At 37.5% G+C, this 23,951-nt stretch overlaps 1 protein-coding gene across 1 annotated transcript in view; it reads right to left on the bottom strand.

The window, feature by feature from the left end:
• The window catches only part of ZNF804B (zinc finger protein 804B), a 213,453-nt gene that overhangs the window by 14,440 nt on the left and 175,062 nt on the right, over positions 1–23,951 (bottom strand). The window contains exon 2 of the mRNA XM_063301926.1: positions 16,203–16,346. Coding sequence (XP_063157996.1) covers positions 16,203–16,346 — 144 coding nt within the window. The remainder of the gene's footprint in view (positions 1–16,202; positions 16,347–23,951) is intronic.

Below are 23,951 nucleotides of genomic sequence, written 5' to 3'. Positions count from 1 at the left end.
CCTTGAAGATTTGTTGCTCATTTATATACCAACACAAAGATCAGCAAGATTCTTAAACTCCATTGGACTTAATTATACTGGTAAATTGTGCATATTAATCAGATAGATGGCAACAATCTGTACTCAGAATAGAAGTGAGGATATAACTAGTGCAGCAGATACATTCAAAGTGGCACAGAATGGCAGTAAAAAGAAGGAAATGAATTAGATCCACTACGTGGAAGGCAAGCAGCTGCTAGAATAGCATTATCAGCGTTAAATTTATAGCAATCTCAATTAAAGTTAGCCAAAATTTGAATGTCAAAAATGAAAGCTGAATGTCAAGCCATTTATGCCAATGGACAAGAGTTTATAAAAGATTTGAGGGCTGGCTCAAATACAATGCAAGATCATAAGGTTTCAAGTTGAATAATGGTTTGCTTTAATATTTATTTGAGGCCAATAAATTGGATTTGAAACCATAATCTGAAGCTCACTTACAATCCACATTGTTTTGTTATGGTCATGTCTGAATTCCCACCACTGTTGCTCTTACCACCCTCTCTGTGTGTCTTATCTAGATTTCTCTGTATTTGAGATGTGTGCATGCTACTGGGTGGCTGTACGGGAAAGCATATATATAAAAGAATGTTGTTTTCTTTGGTCAGTTTTGTGTTAAACCTAGAAATCATTTAAGATGTTAAGGGATAGGGATAATGATAAATGTGTGTGTTAAAATATGGCCATTTAATAATTGAATTTATTAAAAGGATTAATATTATCAATTTTTTATAAAAAAAATCTAGTGGTACCTGACATGCTTTTGAAAGGGTGGAATAGCCCTTGGCCAATGAGATTTGTGCACCTTTGGATTACAGATGTCATGAGCACTGATGGTGAGCAGGAGGGGGCCCCTATCCAGGGGGGAAAACGCATGCATAGTAGCGAGAATTTGAGCTGTCATTCAAAGAGACACAGAACAGACCCGCCTTGACTTTTGGGGTTTATCTGTATGGGTTTCCTCACGCTTCTTCAGTTTGTTAGGATTTTCTGTCTAATGTAGCAGTAATAAAACACTAGAGACCTGTTCCTCATCTTGGCGTGGTTCCTGCTTGTTAGGACAACAGTAGACATAAGGCATGAAATTAACTGGTCCATGGTTCTAATCTAGTGTGCAGAGATTCCCATTCAGATCTGCAAGATTCCCAATCAGATCTGCAGATCTCGTTCACCCCTGTGACAATCCTCATCACCACATACGCCCCTACCCAAAATGCCATCTTCATCCCTTATTTTAAAGAGAAAGGAAAAAGTTCTTACCTGCAATTAGCAGATGATTAGATATAAGGACCCCTCCACCCCTACTAAGCACTCAGGAGACCCTCCGCTGTGGGCAATGAAGATTATTTTACATTTAATTTCTAGGCAAAGGAGTATTTTTAAGATAGGGCTTTCTTTTGTAGTGAAGGAAGGTCAAACCATGGCTTTCTAAATGCTATTGTTTTCCAGCAAAATTACCCCCCGCATTGTACTGAGCCTATAGATTTATATCAATGTATATGCCTACAGTTCATTAGGAAACCATAGTTTGGCAATATTACTGAATCCATGACATACATGAGTTGAACACCCTATAAACTTTATAATTACTGTCCCATATTGTGGTGTAATTTTGAGCCAGTTATAATTTAGTGAAGACAGGCCATTATGATTTTGCTTCCACAAGTGATGCCACAAGCATTTGGTAGAATAGGGATTTGATTTGCTCACATGTAAAACTTTCAATCATCCAATGAAAAGCAGGATAAAGCCTCTTATCAATCCCTCATTTGAAACCTAATTAATCCTAGATCTTGGACAGAACCAGTAATTTGAATCCCAAACATGGGCTTGCTACTACATTTTTCTAAATCCCTGTAACTGACACAACCTATCATGTCTTCTACAATCAGATTAAATAGGACAAAATCCAGAAATACTTTTTGAATGCTAATTGGAAAAGAAAAGAGAAAATTAAAGATCTTTCACATCCACAAATATAATAATATTTTTCTCATAAATGTACCATAACATACAGAACATGAAACTGCAGACTAAATGAGTTCCTTTAAAAGCTGATGTTGGAGGGATTTATGCCAAGGCCTTGCAATAACCAAATGAATGTGTTTATCACACTGCCATATCTTTGGGGGCACTCACTGATATACACAATCATAAAAATGCACATGGTGTAATACTCACAGGACACTATCACTTCAGAATACATGTAGGAACAGCCTTCTGGCACCAAGAAATGCATTTATTATGGCACAAGTGTTTGTGAAATACATTACAGTTCATGAGGTCCATGCTGTGTTATCATGATAGAAGAATATGTGAGAGTATATATATTTGACACTCACTACTGGTGAGTGTCAAAGCCACTGTCCTGGATGAGACCCTGAGCATCCAGAGCATCCAGGAGTACATCAGTAAGATGGCACCTAAAGATGAGCTGCTGAGAGAATGCCTGAGGCAGCAGCAGACATGGAAGGAAGATCAAGCAGAGGAAGTGCCATAGCAAGACAAGACCTTGCATGGGATGTACCATCGACAGATAGCTGAGGTGGCTGACCTTGGGAAATCCTACCAGTGGCTGGAAAGGGCTGGACTAAAAGACAGCACTGAGGCACTGATCATAGCAGCACAAGAACAGGCACTAAGCACCAGATCCATAGAAGCAGGGGTCTACCACCCTAGGCAGGACCAGAGGTGCAGACTGTGCAGAGAGGCCTCAGAGACAGTCCAACACATAGTGGCAGGGTGTAAGATGCAGGCAGGAACACCATACACTGAATGGCACAACCAAGTAGCTGGCATTGTGTACAGGAACATCTGCACAGTGTATAGGCTAGACCCTCCCAAGTCCAGATGGCAGATTCCACAGAAAGTCATGGAGAATGACAGGGCTAAGATCCTGTGGGACTTCCAGATCCAGATGGACAGGCAGGCACTGGCCAATCAGCCAGACATTGTAGTAGTAGACAAGGACCAGAAGATAGTGGTAGTGATAGATGTAGTGGTGCCAAGTGACAGCAACATCAGGAAGAAAGAGTATGAGAAGCTGGAGAAGTACCAGGACCTGAAGGAGGAACTAGAGAGGATGTGGAAAGTGAAGGCCAAAGTGGTCTCAATGATAGGAACACTCGGGGCTGTGACTCCTAAGGTGGGAGAGTGGTTCCCAGGAGCAACATCATTGCTTTCTGTCCAGAAGAGTGCAATGCTAGGAACAGCTAAGATATTGCGCAGAGCCCTCAAACTCCCAGGCCTCTGGTAGAGGACCCAAGGTCAGGAAGAAACATACCACCCATAGGGGTGAGAAGATATTTTTTTTTATTTATAGGGTATACCAAATGTCAGGCTCTCTATATAATTTATTATATAAACTACATTAAATGTTTGAATTGGTTACTATTTTCACACTTCCTGACATTTGATGCATGGCCTTTGAACATTCCTAAGTACAGTAACATTTTCTCTGATGTTCACAGATTCTTATGTGATGGTCTCCATTAGATTGTCTATTAGCCTACAGGGCCTGACTTTTGGTATATCCTCTATGTATATAGGTGTGTGTATGTGTGTATATGTGTACACACACACACACACACACACACACACACTACAAATGTCAGGTGATATGGGGAAATAGGAAAGTTTTAGGTCAGGAGGAAATGAAATTAGAAGTCACAGGCAGTGATAATGACCTTCTTGCAAACAAACCTGATTTATTTATTTGTTAGGTTTCTGTTCTACCTTTTCTTCAGAAGCTTAGAGTTCCATACACAGAATCTGTCTTCCAATCCTTTTCCCCAGAACAACTACAAACTTGTATGGTAGGCTGGACTGAGAGATAGCGATTGGCCCAAAGTAACCCCATTCCCTTGGATGGACGGACTTAAAGTTAAACATGGGTTTTAAAAGCATACAATAGCTACATTCTGAAGTCATAAACTCTGACTGACTATGCTATGTTTAAAAAGGAATATGTATGTTAGCCTTTAGATGCATCATACATGTTATATTTACCAGTATACAGAAAAGAGGGTCACTTCATCCCGTCCCCCAATATACACCAACTAGGCCTTAATAACATTCTGCTACATCTTCTGTTGCTAGCTCATTCCAGAGGAATTCAGATGTGTTGACTCCTTCTACATATGCACTTCAACGCTTTTTAGATATTACCTCAAATATCAAAGTAATATTCATTTTGTTCATGGTCAGACAGTTCAAATAAAAGAGACTGGTGGATCCTGTCAGGGAAAAGTGGTCTTGATTACCAATATTCATGTGTGTGTGCAGTTAACTGAGTTAAGTGGAGGCACCCACAGCTTAGTGTCCATGATCTATTCCAGACTTATGAACTGAAAACCATTTTCTTGTTTTTTTTCTCTACAAGAAAAATTCTGGATTTTGTCCACAACAGAATTAGAGATTTGGCCTTGGAGGAGGAAGCCAAGCCTGCTTTGTTCTCCTTCTCTGACTCCATTTGTTCTATTTTTCTTTCCTAAGTCTGCCTCCTGCCTCCTATCCAACCCAGATATTTCCTATTGCCACTTTCCCCACTATAGTTCATAAATACAAGTATTGTATTGTTAAGGTACAGGTTATATAAGCAGCTACTTGCCTGCAATGAGTTAATGTCTCCATTTTTAATTTTTTGTGATGCACAGTACATTTACTTTGTGAAAAATGTGCACCTCTGGAGAAAAATGGGGAGAGGGTGGTAGTGAAAATGTTAACATTGATCACTTCCTGACATGCACAGCAGCTTGAGGTGATAGAATCAGATAATAGAATTCTGTACTTCTGTGTATAATGTAATACATCAAATTGCTGCAAAGTCAGGGCTCTTTTTTTAGTCATGAAATCAACTGACTTGTGGGATTCCTTGCCCCTAATTCAAAGGAGGATAAACTGCTATTTTACATGTTAATTAAAATTCAGTCTAAAAAGTGGTAAATGTAATTTCACAGTGTATCAAACATGTAACAATAAAGCTTATCTAGACATTACAGTCTAAACAATTCTCTCATTTCTTGCTAGGGCTTTCTGAAGACTTGATGACAAGAGAATCCCATTATTCTGAACAACCTGCCACTTTCAGGGATGACTACAGCTAATTTATTTGTACAATAAGCAAGTAACAACACAGTTCCTTTGCATAAGGTATGCTGGTTCTTAATAAAGCCCATCTAACTATAAAGATTTATGGGTTTAAAATAAAGACTTGTATAAACTGACATTTAAAATGGGAATACGTTGCCTCAAGTCATAACAAGTGAGAAGATTGTGTTCAGTGGCATTTGATAATTTTATTCCTTTTGCCCAACCACAGATTTCATAAATGTGATTGGGTTAATGCACAAGTTAAGCATCTTGGCAGAACTAGGCAATCAGTTCATACTTTAGAAAGGAATATACCATATTAGAAAAGTGTTGAGTATTGATTTCCATTTCAAAATGATATTGGGATAAAGAAAATAACATAGAATTCATTAAAGAGACGTCACATTAGGCCTTCTCATTATTGTGTAATTTCAAATTACTGCTAGGACCTCCGGTATATTGCATAATTATTTATTATCTTACTTATTCTTTCATTTCTTTTGCCAGCTTGTTAATCCATTCACACAATCATATAATGGCCAGTTAAGGCCCATATATCAGTTTGATTAAACTAGGTTATTCAAGAATCTGGCAAAGTAATGTGGGTCTTTCTGAACCTTGGAGCAAGACAGGATCAATCCAGTCTGGCTTTGGCCAAAGCTAGAAGTTCCAGAAGGTGCAGTTCTGACAAGCAGCTCTGAAATTTTGAGGCACTGCAGCCGTCTCTGTTTCTCTACCCAATTTCCTTTACAGCAGGGTTCCTCAACCTTGGCAACTCTAAGCTGTGCTGACTTCAACTCCCAGAATTCTGGGAGTTGAAGTCCACACAGCTTAGAGTTGCCAAGGTTGAGGTACCCTAAGTTATGGAATATTGCCAGTTTGAACTCTGAGAGAAAAGCAAGATAATGATGGTGTTGATAGTGATGGTAATTTAATTGTTTTTAAAATTATTTATCCACCTTCTGCTGCTGATGTAATATAGTTAGTACTCCACTGACTGGTTATTATTTATACATTTTTCTCTACAAATTTTACCCACATTTTTTCTTTGTTAACTAACATAATAGATTTTGTCTGCTCACTGCCCCGAAGAAATTATTTGAAGATATCCTTGTTTGTGTGTTCAGTCAGCTCCACTGCATAGAAACACCTTCTTCTTTTGTACCAAAGGAACTATTAACACTGAAAATTAATTTTGTCCCCCCCATTACCTCCCCCCACATTAGAGTTTAAAAGAAACTTAGCTTGAGAAACCCTACATTAGTTTCACAGAGGTTTCACACACTTGAAATGTCTAGGTTGTCAAAAAAAATTTTTTTTTAAATAAATCATAGCCATTTCTTCCACATTAGAAAATGAGACAATTAAAGATCCATTTTAACAAATTTTGCTTTGGCTTCTGGAATAGATAAGACTGGGAAAACTGGTTCATTTGGAACAAATTGGACCATTTCTGAAGCTTTGGTTAAGCCACAAAATCAAATCCTCTAATTTGTGAAGAAGTTTTATATCTATATGCTGTACAAGATTCCCTATGCCTCTGAACAATATTCATAGATATGTGAAAGATAAAAACCTGTTTTCCCTCCATCATAGATGTTTGCCATCACAGAACCCTCTGTATCTCTTTATAGAACACCCTCCTCCCAAACTTTAGGATAATTAGCATTCAGTGTTGCCCTTGTACACAACTGAACATGTTGTATAAACAGCTGCTCTGTTTGTATCAAACACTGTTGACTTTAATTTTCATAAGGTACCAAGCTCTCTCTTTCTGGAGACTCATTCAAGGTTTTCAATACATTGTGCATATTAAATCATTAACTGTAATTAATCTGAATGTGTGGTGACAAATATACAAGGGAAGGCTGGCTTTTAGTGAAAATATAAATTGGGACACAGAGTTTAGTGCTTGCTCTGTGGAAGGCAGCAGAAGCATCTGGTATGGAACCTTGCATGTCTTTCCTTTCCTCCCACCTCCCAACATTCTGACCTCTCTCCCCAAGATCCTCACCTTACCTTCTTATTTCACTACAGATACAAATTTCTCTAGCCCACTAAACTTCAAATGGCTTCCATAATAGTCAAAGAAGGCTATTTTAAAGTCTGATTCTGGAAGGGAATCTTCTGTGTGGAAGGGAGCACTGCTTACTGCCTCAGGTCCTGCTACATTGCTTCACTGTGGTGGAGAGTTTTTTTGGGATGGATAAGCAAAAAACTGGGAGTGTATGCAAGAGTGCAAGTGTATGCACTCCCAGCAACCTCATCCAAGGCATGTAGGTCATCCCAGCTGCCCAACTAAAGCAAGCAGGCATGTATATTGGGTAGCAATGAAAGGAGTATTAGGTATGTTCGCCACCTTGAGTTATTTATAAAAATAATAAAGGCAGGATAGAAAATAAATAAATAAATAGATGGATGGATAGATAGATAGATAGATAGATAGTAATTGCTAAAGGTGGATCACTTTTGTGACAACAAAGGCATCATTTCATAGTGCATGGGAGTAACCACTCCTATATTTTTCCAAGAAACTACATGGATAGACAATAAAAAGCAATTGACAGTATAATGCTGGATGAAATTCAAGTTGGATGGAATTCAAGATGCTCCTGAGGAAGAGCTGAGGCGGCTTTGGAATATTAACGATGTTTATGATGTGGCCAGATTAAAGCCTTCAGAACCTCTAGTTGCTGATATTACCATGCAGGAAAAGATAATACAAACCATGGGAAAACACAGTGAAAGATGAAATGAATCAACTACACATTGACATAAAAGGCATCAACAAATTAAAATGGACTGAATTGGTATATAATACAATATAAGTAAGTTAGAAGTAACAGTGTTGCTTTCATAGTCAGGAAGGATATAGTAAGGGAAATACCTTGGTACACTGCAGTCAATGACAGAATAATATTAATTAGATGTCATGGACAACCCTTTAATATGACAATTACCCAAGTTTATACTCCAACCACTGATGCAGAAGAAAAGGAGGTTGATGGGTTTTATGGTCAAGTTTAACCTGAAATCAACACAACATGGAAGCTAGATGTGTTGCTTGTGACTGGAGACTGGAATGCCAAAGCTGGAGGAATGAGGCTGGAATGTCAAAGCTGGAGGAATGGACTGGAAAAAAAATGAAGCAAGAGAATGATTTATCAATTTCTGCCAATCAATGATTTCTTCATTGCTAACTCCATCTTCAAATAACCAAAACGAAGTCTATGTACATGGATATTATCAGATGGAATACACAGAAATCAAATGGCTATATTACTGATACAAGGACGTGGAAGAGCTCAATTATAGCAATTATAGCAGAGTCTGCCAATGACCAAGAAACAGAAGAAAGCAAACAGGATCTCAGAACAGATGGTAGAAATTGCTAAGAAGAGAAGTCAAAGCCAAGAAAGACAAAGATCTCTGGAAAGAACTTAACAAATAATTTCAGACAGCTGATAGAAGAGACAACAAGCAGTATTACAACAACTTCTCTAAATTGATCAAATATGGAAACAGACATGAAAAAAAAACATATTCCAGAAAATCTCTGAACTCAGAAGGAGGTTCCAATCTCAAATTGGTATGCAAAACAATGGCAATGGACACTAGTAATTGATTTAAAGAAGCTCAAACAAGATGGAGGGAGTAAAACTGAAATTCTGTACAGTAGAGATGTCAACATCCAAGATACCTTAGAAGATACCCCCTATTTGCAAGAACCTCTAGAACTATAAGATGATGTTATAAGACTATTATTACCAAGTTGGAAGACTACAGGAAGTTATGTAATATCTAGAGAAATATAGAAAGCAACAGAAGAATCCATAAAGGTTCTAATGAAACTATGCCAGCAAATCTGGAGAATGATACAGTGGCCACCAGACTGGAAAAGGTCGATTTTCATCACAATAACAAATAAAGGAGACTTAACAGAGTGTGCAAACTATCATACAATATTCTTAATTTCACATGCTAGCAAAATAATGCTTAGGCTCATCCAATGCAGATTAGAGCCCCAAGTGGAAAGGGAAGACTAGATGTTCAAGCTGGTTTTAGAAAAGACTGAGGAACAAGACACATTATTGCTAATGCACTTTGAGAAAGGCAAAGAATATAAAAAAGTCAATATGTGTTTTATTGATTATATAAAGTTTTTCAATTGTGTTGATCATGTCAAGCTGTCTAATGTTCTTAGGAAAATGGGAGAACATCTCATTGTCCTTATGTGAAACCTATAAATAGGACAGGAAGTAGCAGTCCACATGGAACAAATGAACAGACTGGCTCCAGGTTGGCAAAGGAATGAGACAAGGCTATATATTTTCTCCTTATTTGTTCAGCGTATATACTTAATATATATTAGAGGGACTGGATTGGGAGAAGATGATTATGGTTTTAAAACTGGAGGAAGAAACATCAGTAACCTGCACTACGCTGATGACACTCTGATAACTGAAAATGCAAATGATCTGTAAGTTCTAGTAATGAAAGGCAAGGACCACAGTAAAAAAAAGAGAGTAAAATTAAATTTAAAGAAGACCAAACTAATGACAAGTACAACAACTTGTAGCCTTAAAATTAACAATGAAGATTGTGAAGTGGTGGAAAGCTTTTGTCTTTTATGATTATCAACAGTAAAGGAACCCATAGTGGAAAAATATGCTGCAGACTAGCACTTGGTAGGTGAGCAATGAAAGCCTTCGAAAATATATTCAGATACTGTGAAATATCTACATTTACAAAGATCAGAATAGTGCAGGCAATGGTATTCCCTGTGACACCTTATGGAAGCAAAAACTGGACTATGAAGAAGGGGGATAGAAAGAGTACTACACGTTTGAATGTTGATGTTGGTGAAAACTGATGAGAATACCATGGATAGCCAAGAAAACAACAAAGGGGGAACCTAGAACAATTCAGAGTTCTAACTCAAGGCACAAATGATCATGCTTAAATTATCATATTTTGGACACATTATGTAAAACCCAGCTCTTTGGAAAAGTCTTAATTCCTGGGAAAGGTGGAAGAAGGGAGAAGAAGAGGAGGTCCAGCAAAAAGTTGGATGGACCTGATTATAGGAATAGTGGATGTGCTGCTAGAAGGCCTGAATGGCTAGGTTGGGGACAGATAATCCTGGAGAGGTTCTGTCTATGTGCTCATAAGAGTCAACACTGACTTGACAGCACATAACCAAAGCACTGCTTAGGAGAAGAATTACTCTTTAATTCTCCTCCTTTCAATGTTATGATGTCTTTCAAGAGTCTTTAAAACATTTTCCACTGAAATCAATTTAAGGTATTTTAATGCTCCAGTATTGTGGAAAATGGGCTATATGAGCATGTGGAATTATTCAGTCTTGACTACAGGTGACTGCCTGAAGAAGTCCATGCAGCCTCCATGGCAGCATTTTTCAGAAGTGGCTTGCCATTGCCTCCTTCCTAGGGCTGAGAGAGAGTGACTGGCTCAAAGTCTTCCAGCTGGCTTTGTGCTTAAGGCTGGCCTAGAAGTCAGTCTCCTCTTCTAAGCCTGGTGCCTTAATCACTACATCAAACTGGCTCTCATTCAGTCAATTAACCTCTTACATATTATTAATAAATCATATGACATCTATATGGGAAATTTATTGAATGGCTAATCAAAGACAAGGTGCTGCCCAAGAACACATGTCCAGTCAGCTTTATATTAATGACTTAAACTGCATAATTTAGCTAAAAAGTATTCTAGTTGATGACAAGGAACCCCTTATGCTACTTTTTTTATTTGAAGGTGGTCTTTGACTCAACATTTAGAAAGAGGCTATGGACAAATTTGGCAGAAACAACTATAGTTTGCTATCTTCTCTGATTAATTATGATGCTGCATGAAAATACCATCATGCAGATTAGATATGCCAGTTTCAGAGGTCTCTATGCAGTAATACACTTCTTAAAAGGAGTTAAGCGAACGGGCGTACTTGCCTCTCTTCTCATGAACTTTTATATTCATTCTGTTGTTCAGGCTCTATCTAAAAATGAATTTCATCCATCAAAGTTGGCTAATAAACCCTGTTACTTACCCTCCTCTGTGCCAGGGGTGCAGTCATTTTATCCCTGATATAGGTGGACCTAACGGGGACTTTAAATGCCTTAGCATCGTGACTATTTCAAATCAAAGGTTGCTCTATTTACAAGTCTGCACCTTTGGTAATTGTTAAATGGTTAGTAGAACTGGACAACTAAATCTGTCTTTTTCATTACTTTACCTTGTAGAGCAGCACTGGAAAAACATGTGCTCCTATTTCTGTGTGAGGTTTATGTTGTCTCATGAAATATATAGGCCATTTGTTCCTTTCACTACCAATCTGTCATTTTTTTTCTAGAGCCTTAAATGCAGTTTTTAAAATTAAAAAGAGTTTTATTCCTTTTAACCATGATCTTTCATGATGGAAAGCAACCAAGAAAAATCAACTGATGCATCAACATGGCACTTCTATTTTGCATAAATCACTAGTTCTGAGAAACATGAATTACAATATATATCTGGACTTCTGGTGGGGACATGGTGGACTGAACAGCTGTGCCTGCAGGCTCAGTAGGCAGAACTGATAATGCGGCAGTTTTTTCAGGCTCAGGCAGGTTTTTCCTGAAGTCCAGGAGTACTTTTCTGGATAAGGAAAACACCTGGAATCACCCCATCTGTCCTCCGGACGGCTGCTTGCAGCCAGAAGATCACAATAGCATTCACACTCGACTGGTAAGAGCAGCCAGGAGGCTGGGACATCACCATTTCCAAGAGGCACTGTAGCCTTAAAGGGACACTAAGACCAGCCACCCCATTTCTAAATCACCCAATTTATATTTCTTTTAAGTATGTGTACTGTAAGAGAGGCTTTCTACAGCAAGGAGAAGAGGGCTCTCTTGGTGCTTATCCTTATTTCTGGGATTAATTATTTTTTTTAAATTCTTAAATTTTTGACTTTGTTTTCCATCCAAATATTAAGGGGGCTTGAGAGTAAATAATTGTCTCCCTGTTATTATTTTTGTACTAAATTTGAAGATACTAGCTTTTTCCCACACGTTGAATCGGCTGTTTTGAACTTTCAGTTTTCTGCTTCTACTTTTCCTGAGGAACTGTCTGTTATCTCATTCTCACTTATGTAAACACATTCTTAATTCTTTTGTATCTTCAATTTTCGCTGGTTAAGCTCCTAGGGGGCACCATAATCGACTGCTTGAGACATGGAGGAGTTGAAGCAGACTTTCTCTGACTTTCACTGAGATTTTAAACAGATTCTTTCTGATTCTTGTCAAGTTTTTATGCAAGGCATTGTCATGAGTAAGGATGGCGAGCAGGGGGCTCCCATCCAGGCTGTAAAGCTCATGCGTAGTACTGAGGAATTAAGCAACCATTCAAAGAGACACAGATCAGGCCCGCCTTAGCCTTTGGGGTTTATATGTCTGGGTTTTTCCCACGCTTATTCAGTTTGTTAGGATTCTGTTTATGTAGCAGTAATAAACATTAGAGTACTACTCCTCGTCTCAGCGTGTGTCTCACTGTTAGGACAGGCATTCAGGACATTGTGGAAAACATGAGGTCTAAAATGTGTCATCTGGTTGGGGATGTTGTGGAGGAAACTGAGGAATTTAACAGCGACAGAAATGTTTCTTCTAAGAGTGAGATCGGGACTTCTGTAGAAATGCTTAATGAAGATTGGATAGATGAGTTGAAGAAATTAAAGGGAGAGATTGAGTTGCAAGCCATAAGTGAAGTTGATTTTCTGATGGAACACCATGGAAAAGAAGTGGTTATTATGTATGGGAGGTCTCTTGAAGTGAAGTCAGAGTTTTTGAAGGGGACAGTTGGACAGTTTGATTTTTCTAAGAAAAAAGCTCTATGCGTATTGTGGGGATATGTAAATGCTCTGTTTATTTTGAAGTGGGATAAGGGTTAAAGAATATTTATCTGGATTGCTTTTAGGGTTTAGATGATTTCATTTATTTTTAACGATTTGGATTAAGATTATAAAGGTATAATAAAAAATAATAAATGTTTCATTTTGGATTTAATATGATTAAGATTATTAAAATTGTTGTATTAACAAGTATAATGGCAGACAATTTATATGTTTTTTAGTTTGATCTTTATTATAGTAGAAAGGAATATATAGAATAGTTGTAGGAAGGGAATAATTAAATAAATGTTATCTTTGGGGGGAAGTTGATTAGGAGGTTTATATATTTTTTCTTTTAATATAAGGGGAGGGAGCAACTGTATTTAGTGATTTTTATAATGTGCCAATGGAATGATTTATAGAAATAATGTGATTTTGGTTTAATATAGAGTAAGAGATTAATTATGGAAAATTGTTGTATATTCTTGCTATTAAAAGTCAGAAGTCACTTCTTTTTGTAATTTTGAAAAATTTCTCTTGTGTTTCTATACTTTTTTAGTTTTTTTTTCTTTGAGGTTTTTTGTTTTTCTGTAGCTTTTATCTTTGCTTGAAACTTAATAAAATTCTTATAAAAGAAAGTTAGAATATACTTACCCCCAGAGGTGAGACAGGCCCCCAGTCTCCTGGCCTTCAGAAAGGGAGTTAAGACCTGGCTATGCCACTTGCTTGGGGTGAGAGGGGGGATCATGGGGGTGGTTGCTACCATGATCTGGCCCCGGAAAATTTCACTAACACTGTCCTGGATTTTATATTTATATTTTATATTTTAATATTTATGTATTTTTATATTTTATGATTAACCTTTTATTCTTTTATCTACTTGTAAACCACCCAGAGTCATCACAATACAAGATGGGTGGTGGAGAAATATGATAAATAAATAAATAAATAATCTATGTATGGAGCTTTATAAAATAAGTATATGCAAGGAAAAGGAAAGGATGACAAGATCAATCTGAGTCAGAAACAATCCTGATTAATAGAAAAAGAAGCTAATATTGGAAATAAATCCTTTTGTGTAGGAAAGGTGGATTATAGGATTACCCTCATACAGTTTGGATCTGAAATCAATTTTATATCATTACAAGCCTTTTATGGACTAATTAAGTGGAGAGAAGAACAGTAGTAATTTATTCTTTAAAAAAAGGAATAAGCTAGTTCTGCCAGAGAAACAATGGATTAAAAGTATGCACGTGAAATTCTTAGCATTCTTTTCTACTGTCTCTTGTGAACATAAGAACCTGTAATCAAAGTTTTCTTACCACTGAATAAGGCACTACTCAGTACAGGGGGAAAGTAAAATCAGTAAACACAATGTAAACACTGAAACTAATAAAATCCACCACCCACACTTTATCAGTATCATGTCATACAAGCATATTTTCCTGTTCCCGGGCAAGTATCAAACACAGGTTTTTTTTATCAATGTTCTGTTAGGTTATCATGCCTTGTTTTTGGTTTTCATTCTGTTTAGGGGACCATAACTGTGGTCTTCGTTTCATTTGACTCTGATGTGGTAGTCAACAGAGCAACTCCAAATGTATTTATTTAACAAGCAGTACAAATGGCGCTCAGAAATAAAAACAGCAAAAGAAAGACTTTGGACAAGAACAGTAAGTAACTGGAGCTACCAGATTTGAACTGAAAAAATCCAGAGGAGTGTTATGCAACAGTAAAGAGGTAGAGTTTTCTGGCAGCCTAGATATGGTAGTCCTATAAGAGACATCATAGACTCCTGGAGAACCTCAAGGCTCTGTAACACAATGGCCGTCTTCGTTACGGGATTGAGGAGAAACTTGTTTTGAAAACTGCAAAACTGAGTTAATTGACCCAGCCATCAACTATTTGCCCCGTGTGATAATTACCAGAGGATTAAATATCCCTTCTAATATCTATGATTGAGACACAAGTCTAGATGGGCTTCTCTAGGTCCTCATTATGTGTACATTTCACAAGCATCCTTTCAGACTCTACAGGGGCTGGAAAAAATTGTGATCACACTACTACATGTTTTTATTTTTATTTTAAATTCCCCTCCTTAGTGAGAAAAATAGCAGCCAATGGGGAGGGAAATAATATTTTTATGGCTGCTGGATCATCACAGAGTCATCTGAGATCACATGATGCCAACAGATGGAGTTGAATCAACTAACTAGAAGAAGTCTTGGTTGTTTGTGTTTTGCAAATAAGACCAGTGTCAGTCTAGCATAACTCTATCAATATTCTCATCATGAGAAGAAGCTCTTTTTGCAGCAATAAATATGTCACATAGTTCTACATGTGTGCATACAGATGTACAGGAAAAACATGCAGAGCATGGCTCCTGAAATTCTGAACCTTTTAGTAAAATCTCTGCTCTGGGTCACATGGCTGGGAGGAAGTAGCGAAGTCTGCAACGTTCTTACTGTTACCCAATTACCTTCCCCTAGAGATGCACTGAGTGACATTTTCCTTAATTTTTTTTGTTGTTGTTCCACAATCCCTGCCCTGATTCAGCTCATTTTCAAGCTCAATCTTTTTTTTATTGTCAGCATATCCTCCCCACATGTGAAATTTGTTCCATTCTGTTCAGGCTTTGGAGAATTATGTCATTGGAATTGGACTTCTATGCTGACCGACAGACATACAGACGGGGTTCCAATTCCAATTACATAATTTCCTTCCAACATTCTATTGGTTTGGAAAGAATAACAAGTGAAAACATACACAGCACAGCTTTTGGAGATCTTTTCAACCCCTCTGTGGCCATAAGAGACGTGGATCTGGCCTTCTCCCAGCATACCAGTTGTGTCCCCTTTCTGTTCAGTTTTTATAGTTATTCTGCTGAAGGACACACAGACAGAATCCTGAACTCCTTTATTTCCAATGTTCTGTTGGGCTGGGAACAATAGTAAGTTGTAACTAAACTCGCCCTGTTTGGTAATAAAAATTGCAACTATGATACGGTAGCCTCAGTAACCTTTTACTTGGTGCTGAACTATTGAACTGATTATATGAATTGGTCTATGTGCAACAAGTTATGTAACATCACTTGAACATACACTGTAATCACCTCCTACAAGCTGATTACATGGCTGATTTGCCAGGATTGATGCAATAAAGCAAAATATTTGACATGACTTTTTAGATTTACCTGCTTATGTGCATGATCGTAGGAATTGATGTGGTTGTCAAATTCATGGTGTTTATGGTACTGCTTGTCACATAATTCACAGTAGAAGTTAGCCTTCACATCTTCCAGAGCCCTTGCTGCAGCCTTCTCCTTTTCAGCAAAATCCTACAAGGGCAGAAGAAGATGAATAATACTTGATTAGTAATATTTTTTCTCCACCATTTTCCATGTATCGAGGGACAGTTCTACTATTACACAGAATGAAAATGTTACAAACAAGCAGCAAGTTTCTTATTAATTATTATAGTTAATTTTTACTCTACGGTAGAGACACCTGTGGAAACTATGTTGTGTCCCAATGATCATAATTTGGGATCTATGCACCTTGATTGAGGAAGAGGCAGTGCCTCTTTTTCTGAGGAAGCTAAATGGTCTGTGCTAACTTTCATCAGCAATAAAAAGCATTGAAATAGCCACGTGTGATGAACAGCTCAAAATGGATGCATGATCCATTATTTACCATGGTGATGTGGGAAACAATGCTCCTTAGGTAATCTAAAGCAGTGTTTCTCAACCATACTGGCTGGTGAATTCTGGGCGCTGAAGTCCACACATCTTAAAACTTGCCAAGGTTGAGAAACACTGATCTAAAGTACCTGATACTTTACTAGACATAAATCTCTACAAGCATATTAAAGAAATATTAACCTGGGCTAATTATTGCTTCAGCCATACTTAAACACTGTACTTGACAATGCAAAAGAACAAGAATAGAAAAAGAGAACCATCATGACAGGATATTACTGTACAAGGATCATGGCCTCTAATCCAGTTAGCAGCTCATACATTATGGGCAGTAAAAGGAACAAGCGTATATGTACTGGAATCAGTTAATCATCTCAGAAACGTTGGTAGCTATGTTAGGCTTCCCTAACTATTTTACATACACTTGCTTTTAGTGACTGTATCTCAAGTGATTGATTTGAATCTAAGGCATATAAGTAGTATAGAATTCCACAAGCACAATAGTGTAAGTTTAAATTTGTGGCCATGACACCTCCCAAATCAGCCATGCAGTTTGCAATGTTGTATACAGTAATTTGTAGTTATTCTCACCGAATTCAGGGGGCCTGTTTACATGATACGCTTCTGGGTCATGGATGGTGGTTAACATGTTGTACAAATAGGAAAAATTGGTTAATTGCTAGATCAATTAATTCAGATGCGATTAGATTTAGTCCCACACAATCCTGGTCATCTTTGGGTCATCTTCCTCAGTCAGCCATGTTGTGTGAACAGCTGACCAGTGGGTTAACTGCCCTTAACTCTCCCAAGGTGGCGGCTTTGGATCTTTCCCCACTTGCATCAGTACAAACATGTCCTGGGAACATATTTTTTTCTGCCATGTCCCCATCATATTATTTTTATGCCCATGAATGAGACAGGCTGAAGACATCCTTAGCTGTACTGAATTTAAAGTAGTATTTTTCTCCTTATTCCAACTATGTCCAAGGGCAGCCTTAAGGCATATAAAATCTCTTAGGCTTTGACTTCCATTATCTTGGAGGGAAGTCAAGTGTCTATAATGAGTTAGAACAGAGGGAGAAAAAGCAGGATACTGATCAGCAACAAGGACAACAAATCCTGTGACCACATGGATAAAGTGAAAGTAGGTAAAGACTCTTTGATTCTATCTATGATGGTATCACTGCTATTTTTTAAATAAAATTCCCTCTGGAAAACAAAATAATAATTAAAAAAAAAGACAAGAATTGGGGAGTGAAGTGAAAGGCCCCAGCTCTTTTTCGGTGGTTGGGTAGATTAATAAAATGGCCATTAGCCAACCAACCCAGTCATCCTGAATTATGTGCTTCCAGCCTGAGCATTCACTGTGTCACGTAAACAGAGCTAGTAAGGCTCATTTATCAATAGGGTTGTTCTGTTAAAGACTAAAAACAATATCACTGGTACTTTGTAAAGCTGCCTTGTTTAGTCCAAAACAATTCCAAAATTTATTGTAAAGGGCCCCCTCATAAAATTTATATCAGTAATCCAAAAAAGATATTACCAAAGTATGTGGGTTGTTGCTACACAGGTACCTAGGTACAACAACTGCAGGTATATCAACCTAGTTACTAGAAGGTGCTACATATCTTCCTGGCTAATTGGATCCCAGAGAGAGAGCAAGATCAGTTAGGATTTCTAGACTATCGGTCCAGTATTTTGGGACTGTAAATCCATCCCAAAAAATGTAAGTACCAGCCACAAGCATAGGCCGCCTGCTCACTGATAACACTTAAACATGATTGCACTTCAGTGTAATAAATAACAATAATAACAACAATTGATTAACCTTGTATGCCACCCATCTCTCTTCCATTAATGACTGCAATATTATTTATAATGAGAGCTAGTTTGGTGTAGTTGTTAAATGCACGGGGCTAAAAACCAGGAGTCTGTGAGTTCTAGTCCCACCTTAGGCACAAAGCCAGCTGGGTGACCTTGGGCCAGTCACTCCCTCTCAGCCCTAGGACCGAGGCAAGGGCAAACCACTTCCAAAATCTTACCAAGAAAACTGCAGGGACTTGTCCAGGCTCTTGCCAGGAGTCAAGACTGACACAAAAGCCCACACACCTACAAAATGTTTATAATAATGTTAGAGGGGATGATAATTTAAGCAGTAACCTTACTGCTATTTGTTCAGTTTGAGCAATGTTTGTCTTTTACAACCACAGCTATCAAGACAGCTATCCATTTTTCTCAGTGGTTTTAAGCACATAATATGAATTCCAGGATGTAATGTTTTATGTTAATTCCATAACTGTGGAATTTCTTTGATCCTTTCTAATGGTTACTCTTTGATGACTGGAACATGCTTCCCAGAAAGGTTCACTAGGCTCACTTTAGGATACATTTTACACAGACATAGTGCATTTCTAAAACAACCACCACCACCCAAATTTTAGATGCAATATTAATCATTTTATTTTATTTTATTATTTCTTTTTTCATTTCATGTTCATTGTTCTATTTATTTGGTAGCCTGCCTTGAACACATATATTTAAAGACATATAATGAATAAAATAAACACATCTCACTTAAAACAGTATTTTAGAGCTGCATTTCTTGGCATCGGTCTTCAATAAATCACTGCCCTTATTCTCCCTTCCCCCCATTTCTGCCTCCAGGGGATGGCTTGTTAAAATATTATTAATGTGGGTGGGTGGTGTTGTCATTTGCCAGAAGTCAGTACCTTCGTTCCTAAATTCTTAACTGGTTGGGTGGATGCAGCTTGCCTGTGGTGAACGTGTAGGCAAAGTAAGCATATCCTCATAAGGTCCCATGCAGTGCACAGCCTGCCATTTTGCACATTTTCACTGCTGAGGTAAATTGTAGGATAATTATGTTCTTCTGCTATAATCAAAAGAACAATCTTAGTGTCTAAACCAGAAAAAAAATTGGAAAGCACTGAAAAGGCAATGAAGATAAATTGTATCATAACTTCTATTCAGTTATTATTAATCCTGTGCGGAGGGAAGACTCGTCCAGTCCACCCCGACATCTGTGTAAGGAAAGTCTGAATCTACATGGTTACTTAGTTACCATAATTACAGAATGAGACTACATCTGAATATGGTTAGAATTTCTTTTAAGACTTTCCCTGCCAATATAAGGATATTGATGATAGAAGCACTAGAGGTCCATCATCAACTAGAGCTCCATCACTGTTCTTATCTCTGTCCAGATTTTAGGTTATAATAATATCTGAATATGGCTGTAGAAATGGGTGCAAAGCGAAGCATGTCTTAATGTGTGGATAGGAGCATAACTGCCATATACATTTCTTTGAAACAGTGAAGCATATCCTTTACTCTTAAGGATATGAGCTAAAAATCATATAATTTTAGAGTAGGAGGAAACTTTGTAAGTAAATCACTTAGTTCAGTCATCTTTTTCTATGCAGGTATTTATCTGTTCAGTATTCTTAATAAAATTTCAGGGAAAGGCATTTAAAATTTTCTCCACATTCAACATAAACATGCTGTAGTCTGGATGGTTTCTGTTGGATTCATACGACCAATCTCCCATATTTAGAATTTTGAAAGTACTATTCCTTTTTATTTTTCTGTCCCAAAATTCATTTCTCTTGAAAATTTTAAAATAGGCTGTTGACTAAAATAAGTTCAGACCCTGGAAATTTAAGCAATTGCTGAAGGCTCCTGCTTTGGAAGCAGAAGTGATTGACTCTACTGAAAACTCCATTTTCTGCATCCATAGAAACTTCCTTTTCCTTCTTCGTAGCGATACATACTTTGGAAACAAATGTCCTTCATTTTAAAATTTTATATAATAACAGGGTAAATTCCTGCAATCCATAAATAGAGTGTGTGTGCACACATACACAAACACACAGACACAAATAATATACTGGAGGCCTCTTACTGTATCTAGACTTCTCACTTCTGTTAAATGTTTGGATGCTCCTCTAGTTCCTGAGGAATATGGAAAACTACATACCAGATGGAATGGCCCAATATAGCCTTCTCCCTGTCATATTCATCGCTTTATAGAAACCTTTCACTTTCCAGTCAGAAAGCGCTCTGTGATTCAGTGCTCCTGTAACCGTCTTTGGTATTGGTCACAAAACAACAACAAAAAGATGTCATTATACCCTGCTAATCGGGAAAAGAATAGGGTCAGCTTTCTGAGCTTCCCATATAATTGCCCCCTCCAGTAGTTTACTTATTTATACCTCTTTTATACTGCTTCCTATTAAAAGAAATTTCAAAGCAATATCCTTTCTCTCCTAATATATTTTATGATTTTGCTGAAGCCCCTTTTCAGCCATATAAAACTCTGGAGCTATACTTCACACTTATTAGTGAGTAAGCCCCACAGAAACCAATCTACTTGACTTCTCAGTAAGCATCCATAGGACACTCTAGAATGCCCCTTGCAGTTTGAGCACCTTGGGCTTTTAATATTTTGTGTCCAAAATGCAATGATTATAATGTACTTGACTGCCCATTGATGGCTGTTAACCCTATATCTAAGTCCCTGCTCATTTAATGAAATAATTAATTTTGTTTTTTTGTTTTTAAGTTATCCTGACTTACATGAAAAAAACAATTGAACCTGCTGATTGCTGTTTTAAAGCTTGCACTTGACCTATCATTTTAATACCATTAATTATTTGCTGTATAATTAAAATGCATAAATTAGAATGTGTACGTAATATAATTAATTAAGGACAGGCACACGCTGAATTAGAGGAGGAAACTATGTTCCTAGTCTGCCGGATCCATGGAATAACAAGTAGAAAAGGAAGGTTGTATCAAATTGGCCATCATCCAAATCAAACTGATGTTTTTTAAAAATTTTATTAAATTTCAGAAAAAGATACAGAAAAACAAAAAACTAAAAAAAGCTAAAAAGTGTGAAAACACAAGAGAGAAATGTTTAAATAGATTACAAAGAGAAGTGACTTCTGACTTTAAATATCAAAGATATACAGCAATTTCCTATAATCAATCCCTTTGTTGTTTATTCGTTTAGTCACTTCTGACTCTTCGTGACTTCATGGACCAGCCCACGCCAGAGCTTCCTGTCAGTCGTCAACACCCCCAGCTCCCCCAGGGACGAGTCCGTCACCTCTAGAATACCATCCATCCACCTTGCCCTTGGTCGGCCCCTCTTCCTTTTGCCCTCCACTCTCCCTAGCATCACCATCTTCTCCAGGGTGTCCTGTCTTCTCATTATGTGGCCAAAGTATTTCAGTTTTGCCTTTAATATCATTCCCTCAAGTGAGCAGTCTGGCTTTATTTCCTGGAGGATGGACTGGTTTGATCTTCTTGCAGTCCAAGGCACTCTCAGAATTTTCCTCCAACACCACAGTTCCAAAGCATCAATCTTCCTTCTCTCAGCCTTCCTTATGGTCCAGCTCTCACAGCCATATGTTACTAATCCCTTCCTCTATATTAAACCAAAATCACATTATTTCTACAAGTCAACCTCTTAGCACATTATAAAAATCACTAAATACCATTGCTTCCTCCCTTTCTATTAAAAGAAAAAATAGAAATCACCTAACCAACTTCCCTGCCCAAAGTAACAATTACTTAATTATTCTCTTCCTACTACTATTCTATACATTTCTGTCTACTATAATAAAGATCAAAAATAAAAAACATGTAAATTGTCTACCATTATAATTAATAATACAAAAACATGAATACAAAAAACATGAATAAGAAACCTTAATAATCATAATCCCAATCATTAACGATAAGTAAAATCATCCAAAACCAAACTCAGATAAATATTTTAGCCCCTTAACCCACTTCAAAATAGACCAAGACATTTACACATCCCCATAATAGGCACAGAGCTATTTCCTTGAAGAAATCAAACAGCCCAACTGCTCCCCTCACAAACACAGACTTCTCTTCAAAAAACCTCCCATATATAATAATCCCTTCTTTTCCATAACATTCCATCAGAAAGTCAAATTCATTCATGTCTTGCAGCTCAATTTCTCTAAGTTCTCCAATTCAGCATCACCAATTTCATCCAGGATTTTTAAAACTGTTTTACTCTATATTTTATATTGGAATTTTATGGTATAGTTATTGTTTTATGCTGTAAACCGCCCAGAGTCCCTCCATTCGGAGGAGATGGGTGGTGACAAATTTGATAAATAAATAAATAAATATTAACAGAAGCCCCAATCTCACTCTTGGGAGAGACATTTCCATCACTGTTAGATTCCTCAGGTTCATTCACTTCATTCCAAACCAGATGGCATATTTTAGACCACATATTTTCCACTGTGAATGTCTTGAATAATATCTTGGCAATAATCAGAAAAAATCTGCTTAATATCTGCTTTATTATCTTGGTGAAAGTCAGAGAAAGCCTGGTTAAGATCCTCCATTTCTGAATCAGTTAATTATGGCATCCCCTAGATACTTAACTGGCAGAAGTGAGAGTCAATGGAAAATTTCCAAACTGAGTTAAGGTAAGATAACAGCAGTTCCCAGAGAAAGTAGTGGCAGGAAAGTAAAAGTTCAGAATGGCAGATTCAACGTGTAGGAAAAATGCTAAAATCTTCAAAATTAGTGCAAAGATAGTAACAGGGAGACGATAACATACTCTCAACCCTCCTTAGTATTGGATGGAAAGCAAAATCCAAAGCTTAAAAAAAATTTTTTAAATCAGTCACAAAAATAATGATAAGCACCAAGAGAGATTGTTTCTCCTTAATGTAGAAAGCTTCTCTTAGGGTAAAAATATTTAAAAGAACATAAATTGGGTGCTTTAGAAATGGGGAGGCTGGACTTAGGGCTGCAGTATGGCTTGGAAATGTGTCCTCCCAGCCTCCCAGCAAAGTCTTACCCGTCGATTGCAAATGCTGTTTACGATCTCCTGGCTGCAACTCACCGTCCAGAGGACAAATGGGTCAATTCTGAGCATTTTCCTTGGTCCAGAAAAACACTCTTGGGCTTCAGGAGAGACCAGCCTGCGCCCAAAAAAAACTGCCATGATGCCAGCTATGCCCGTGGAGCGTGCAGGCACATGTGCTCAGTCCGCCATGTTCCCACTGGAAGTCCCCTCAAACTGATCTTTTCATCTTTTTTTGCTGTTGATAAATGGTCAGCTAAATGTTTACAGTTTATTCCATTCCACTGAAGACAAAATTCTAATTATCTGAGGATAAACAGAATGTCCTTTGTAATGAACAAGTTAAACTGGAATATTTTGTTCAAAAG

This window comes from Candoia aspera, chromosome 4, assembly GCF_035149785.1.
Source record: "Candoia aspera isolate rCanAsp1 chromosome 4, rCanAsp1.hap2, whole genome shotgun sequence".
In the NCBI taxonomy this organism is placed as follows: Eukaryota; Metazoa; Chordata; class Lepidosauria; order Squamata; family Boidae; genus Candoia; species Candoia aspera.
This window is presented reverse-complemented; position numbering and strand designations above follow the sequence as displayed.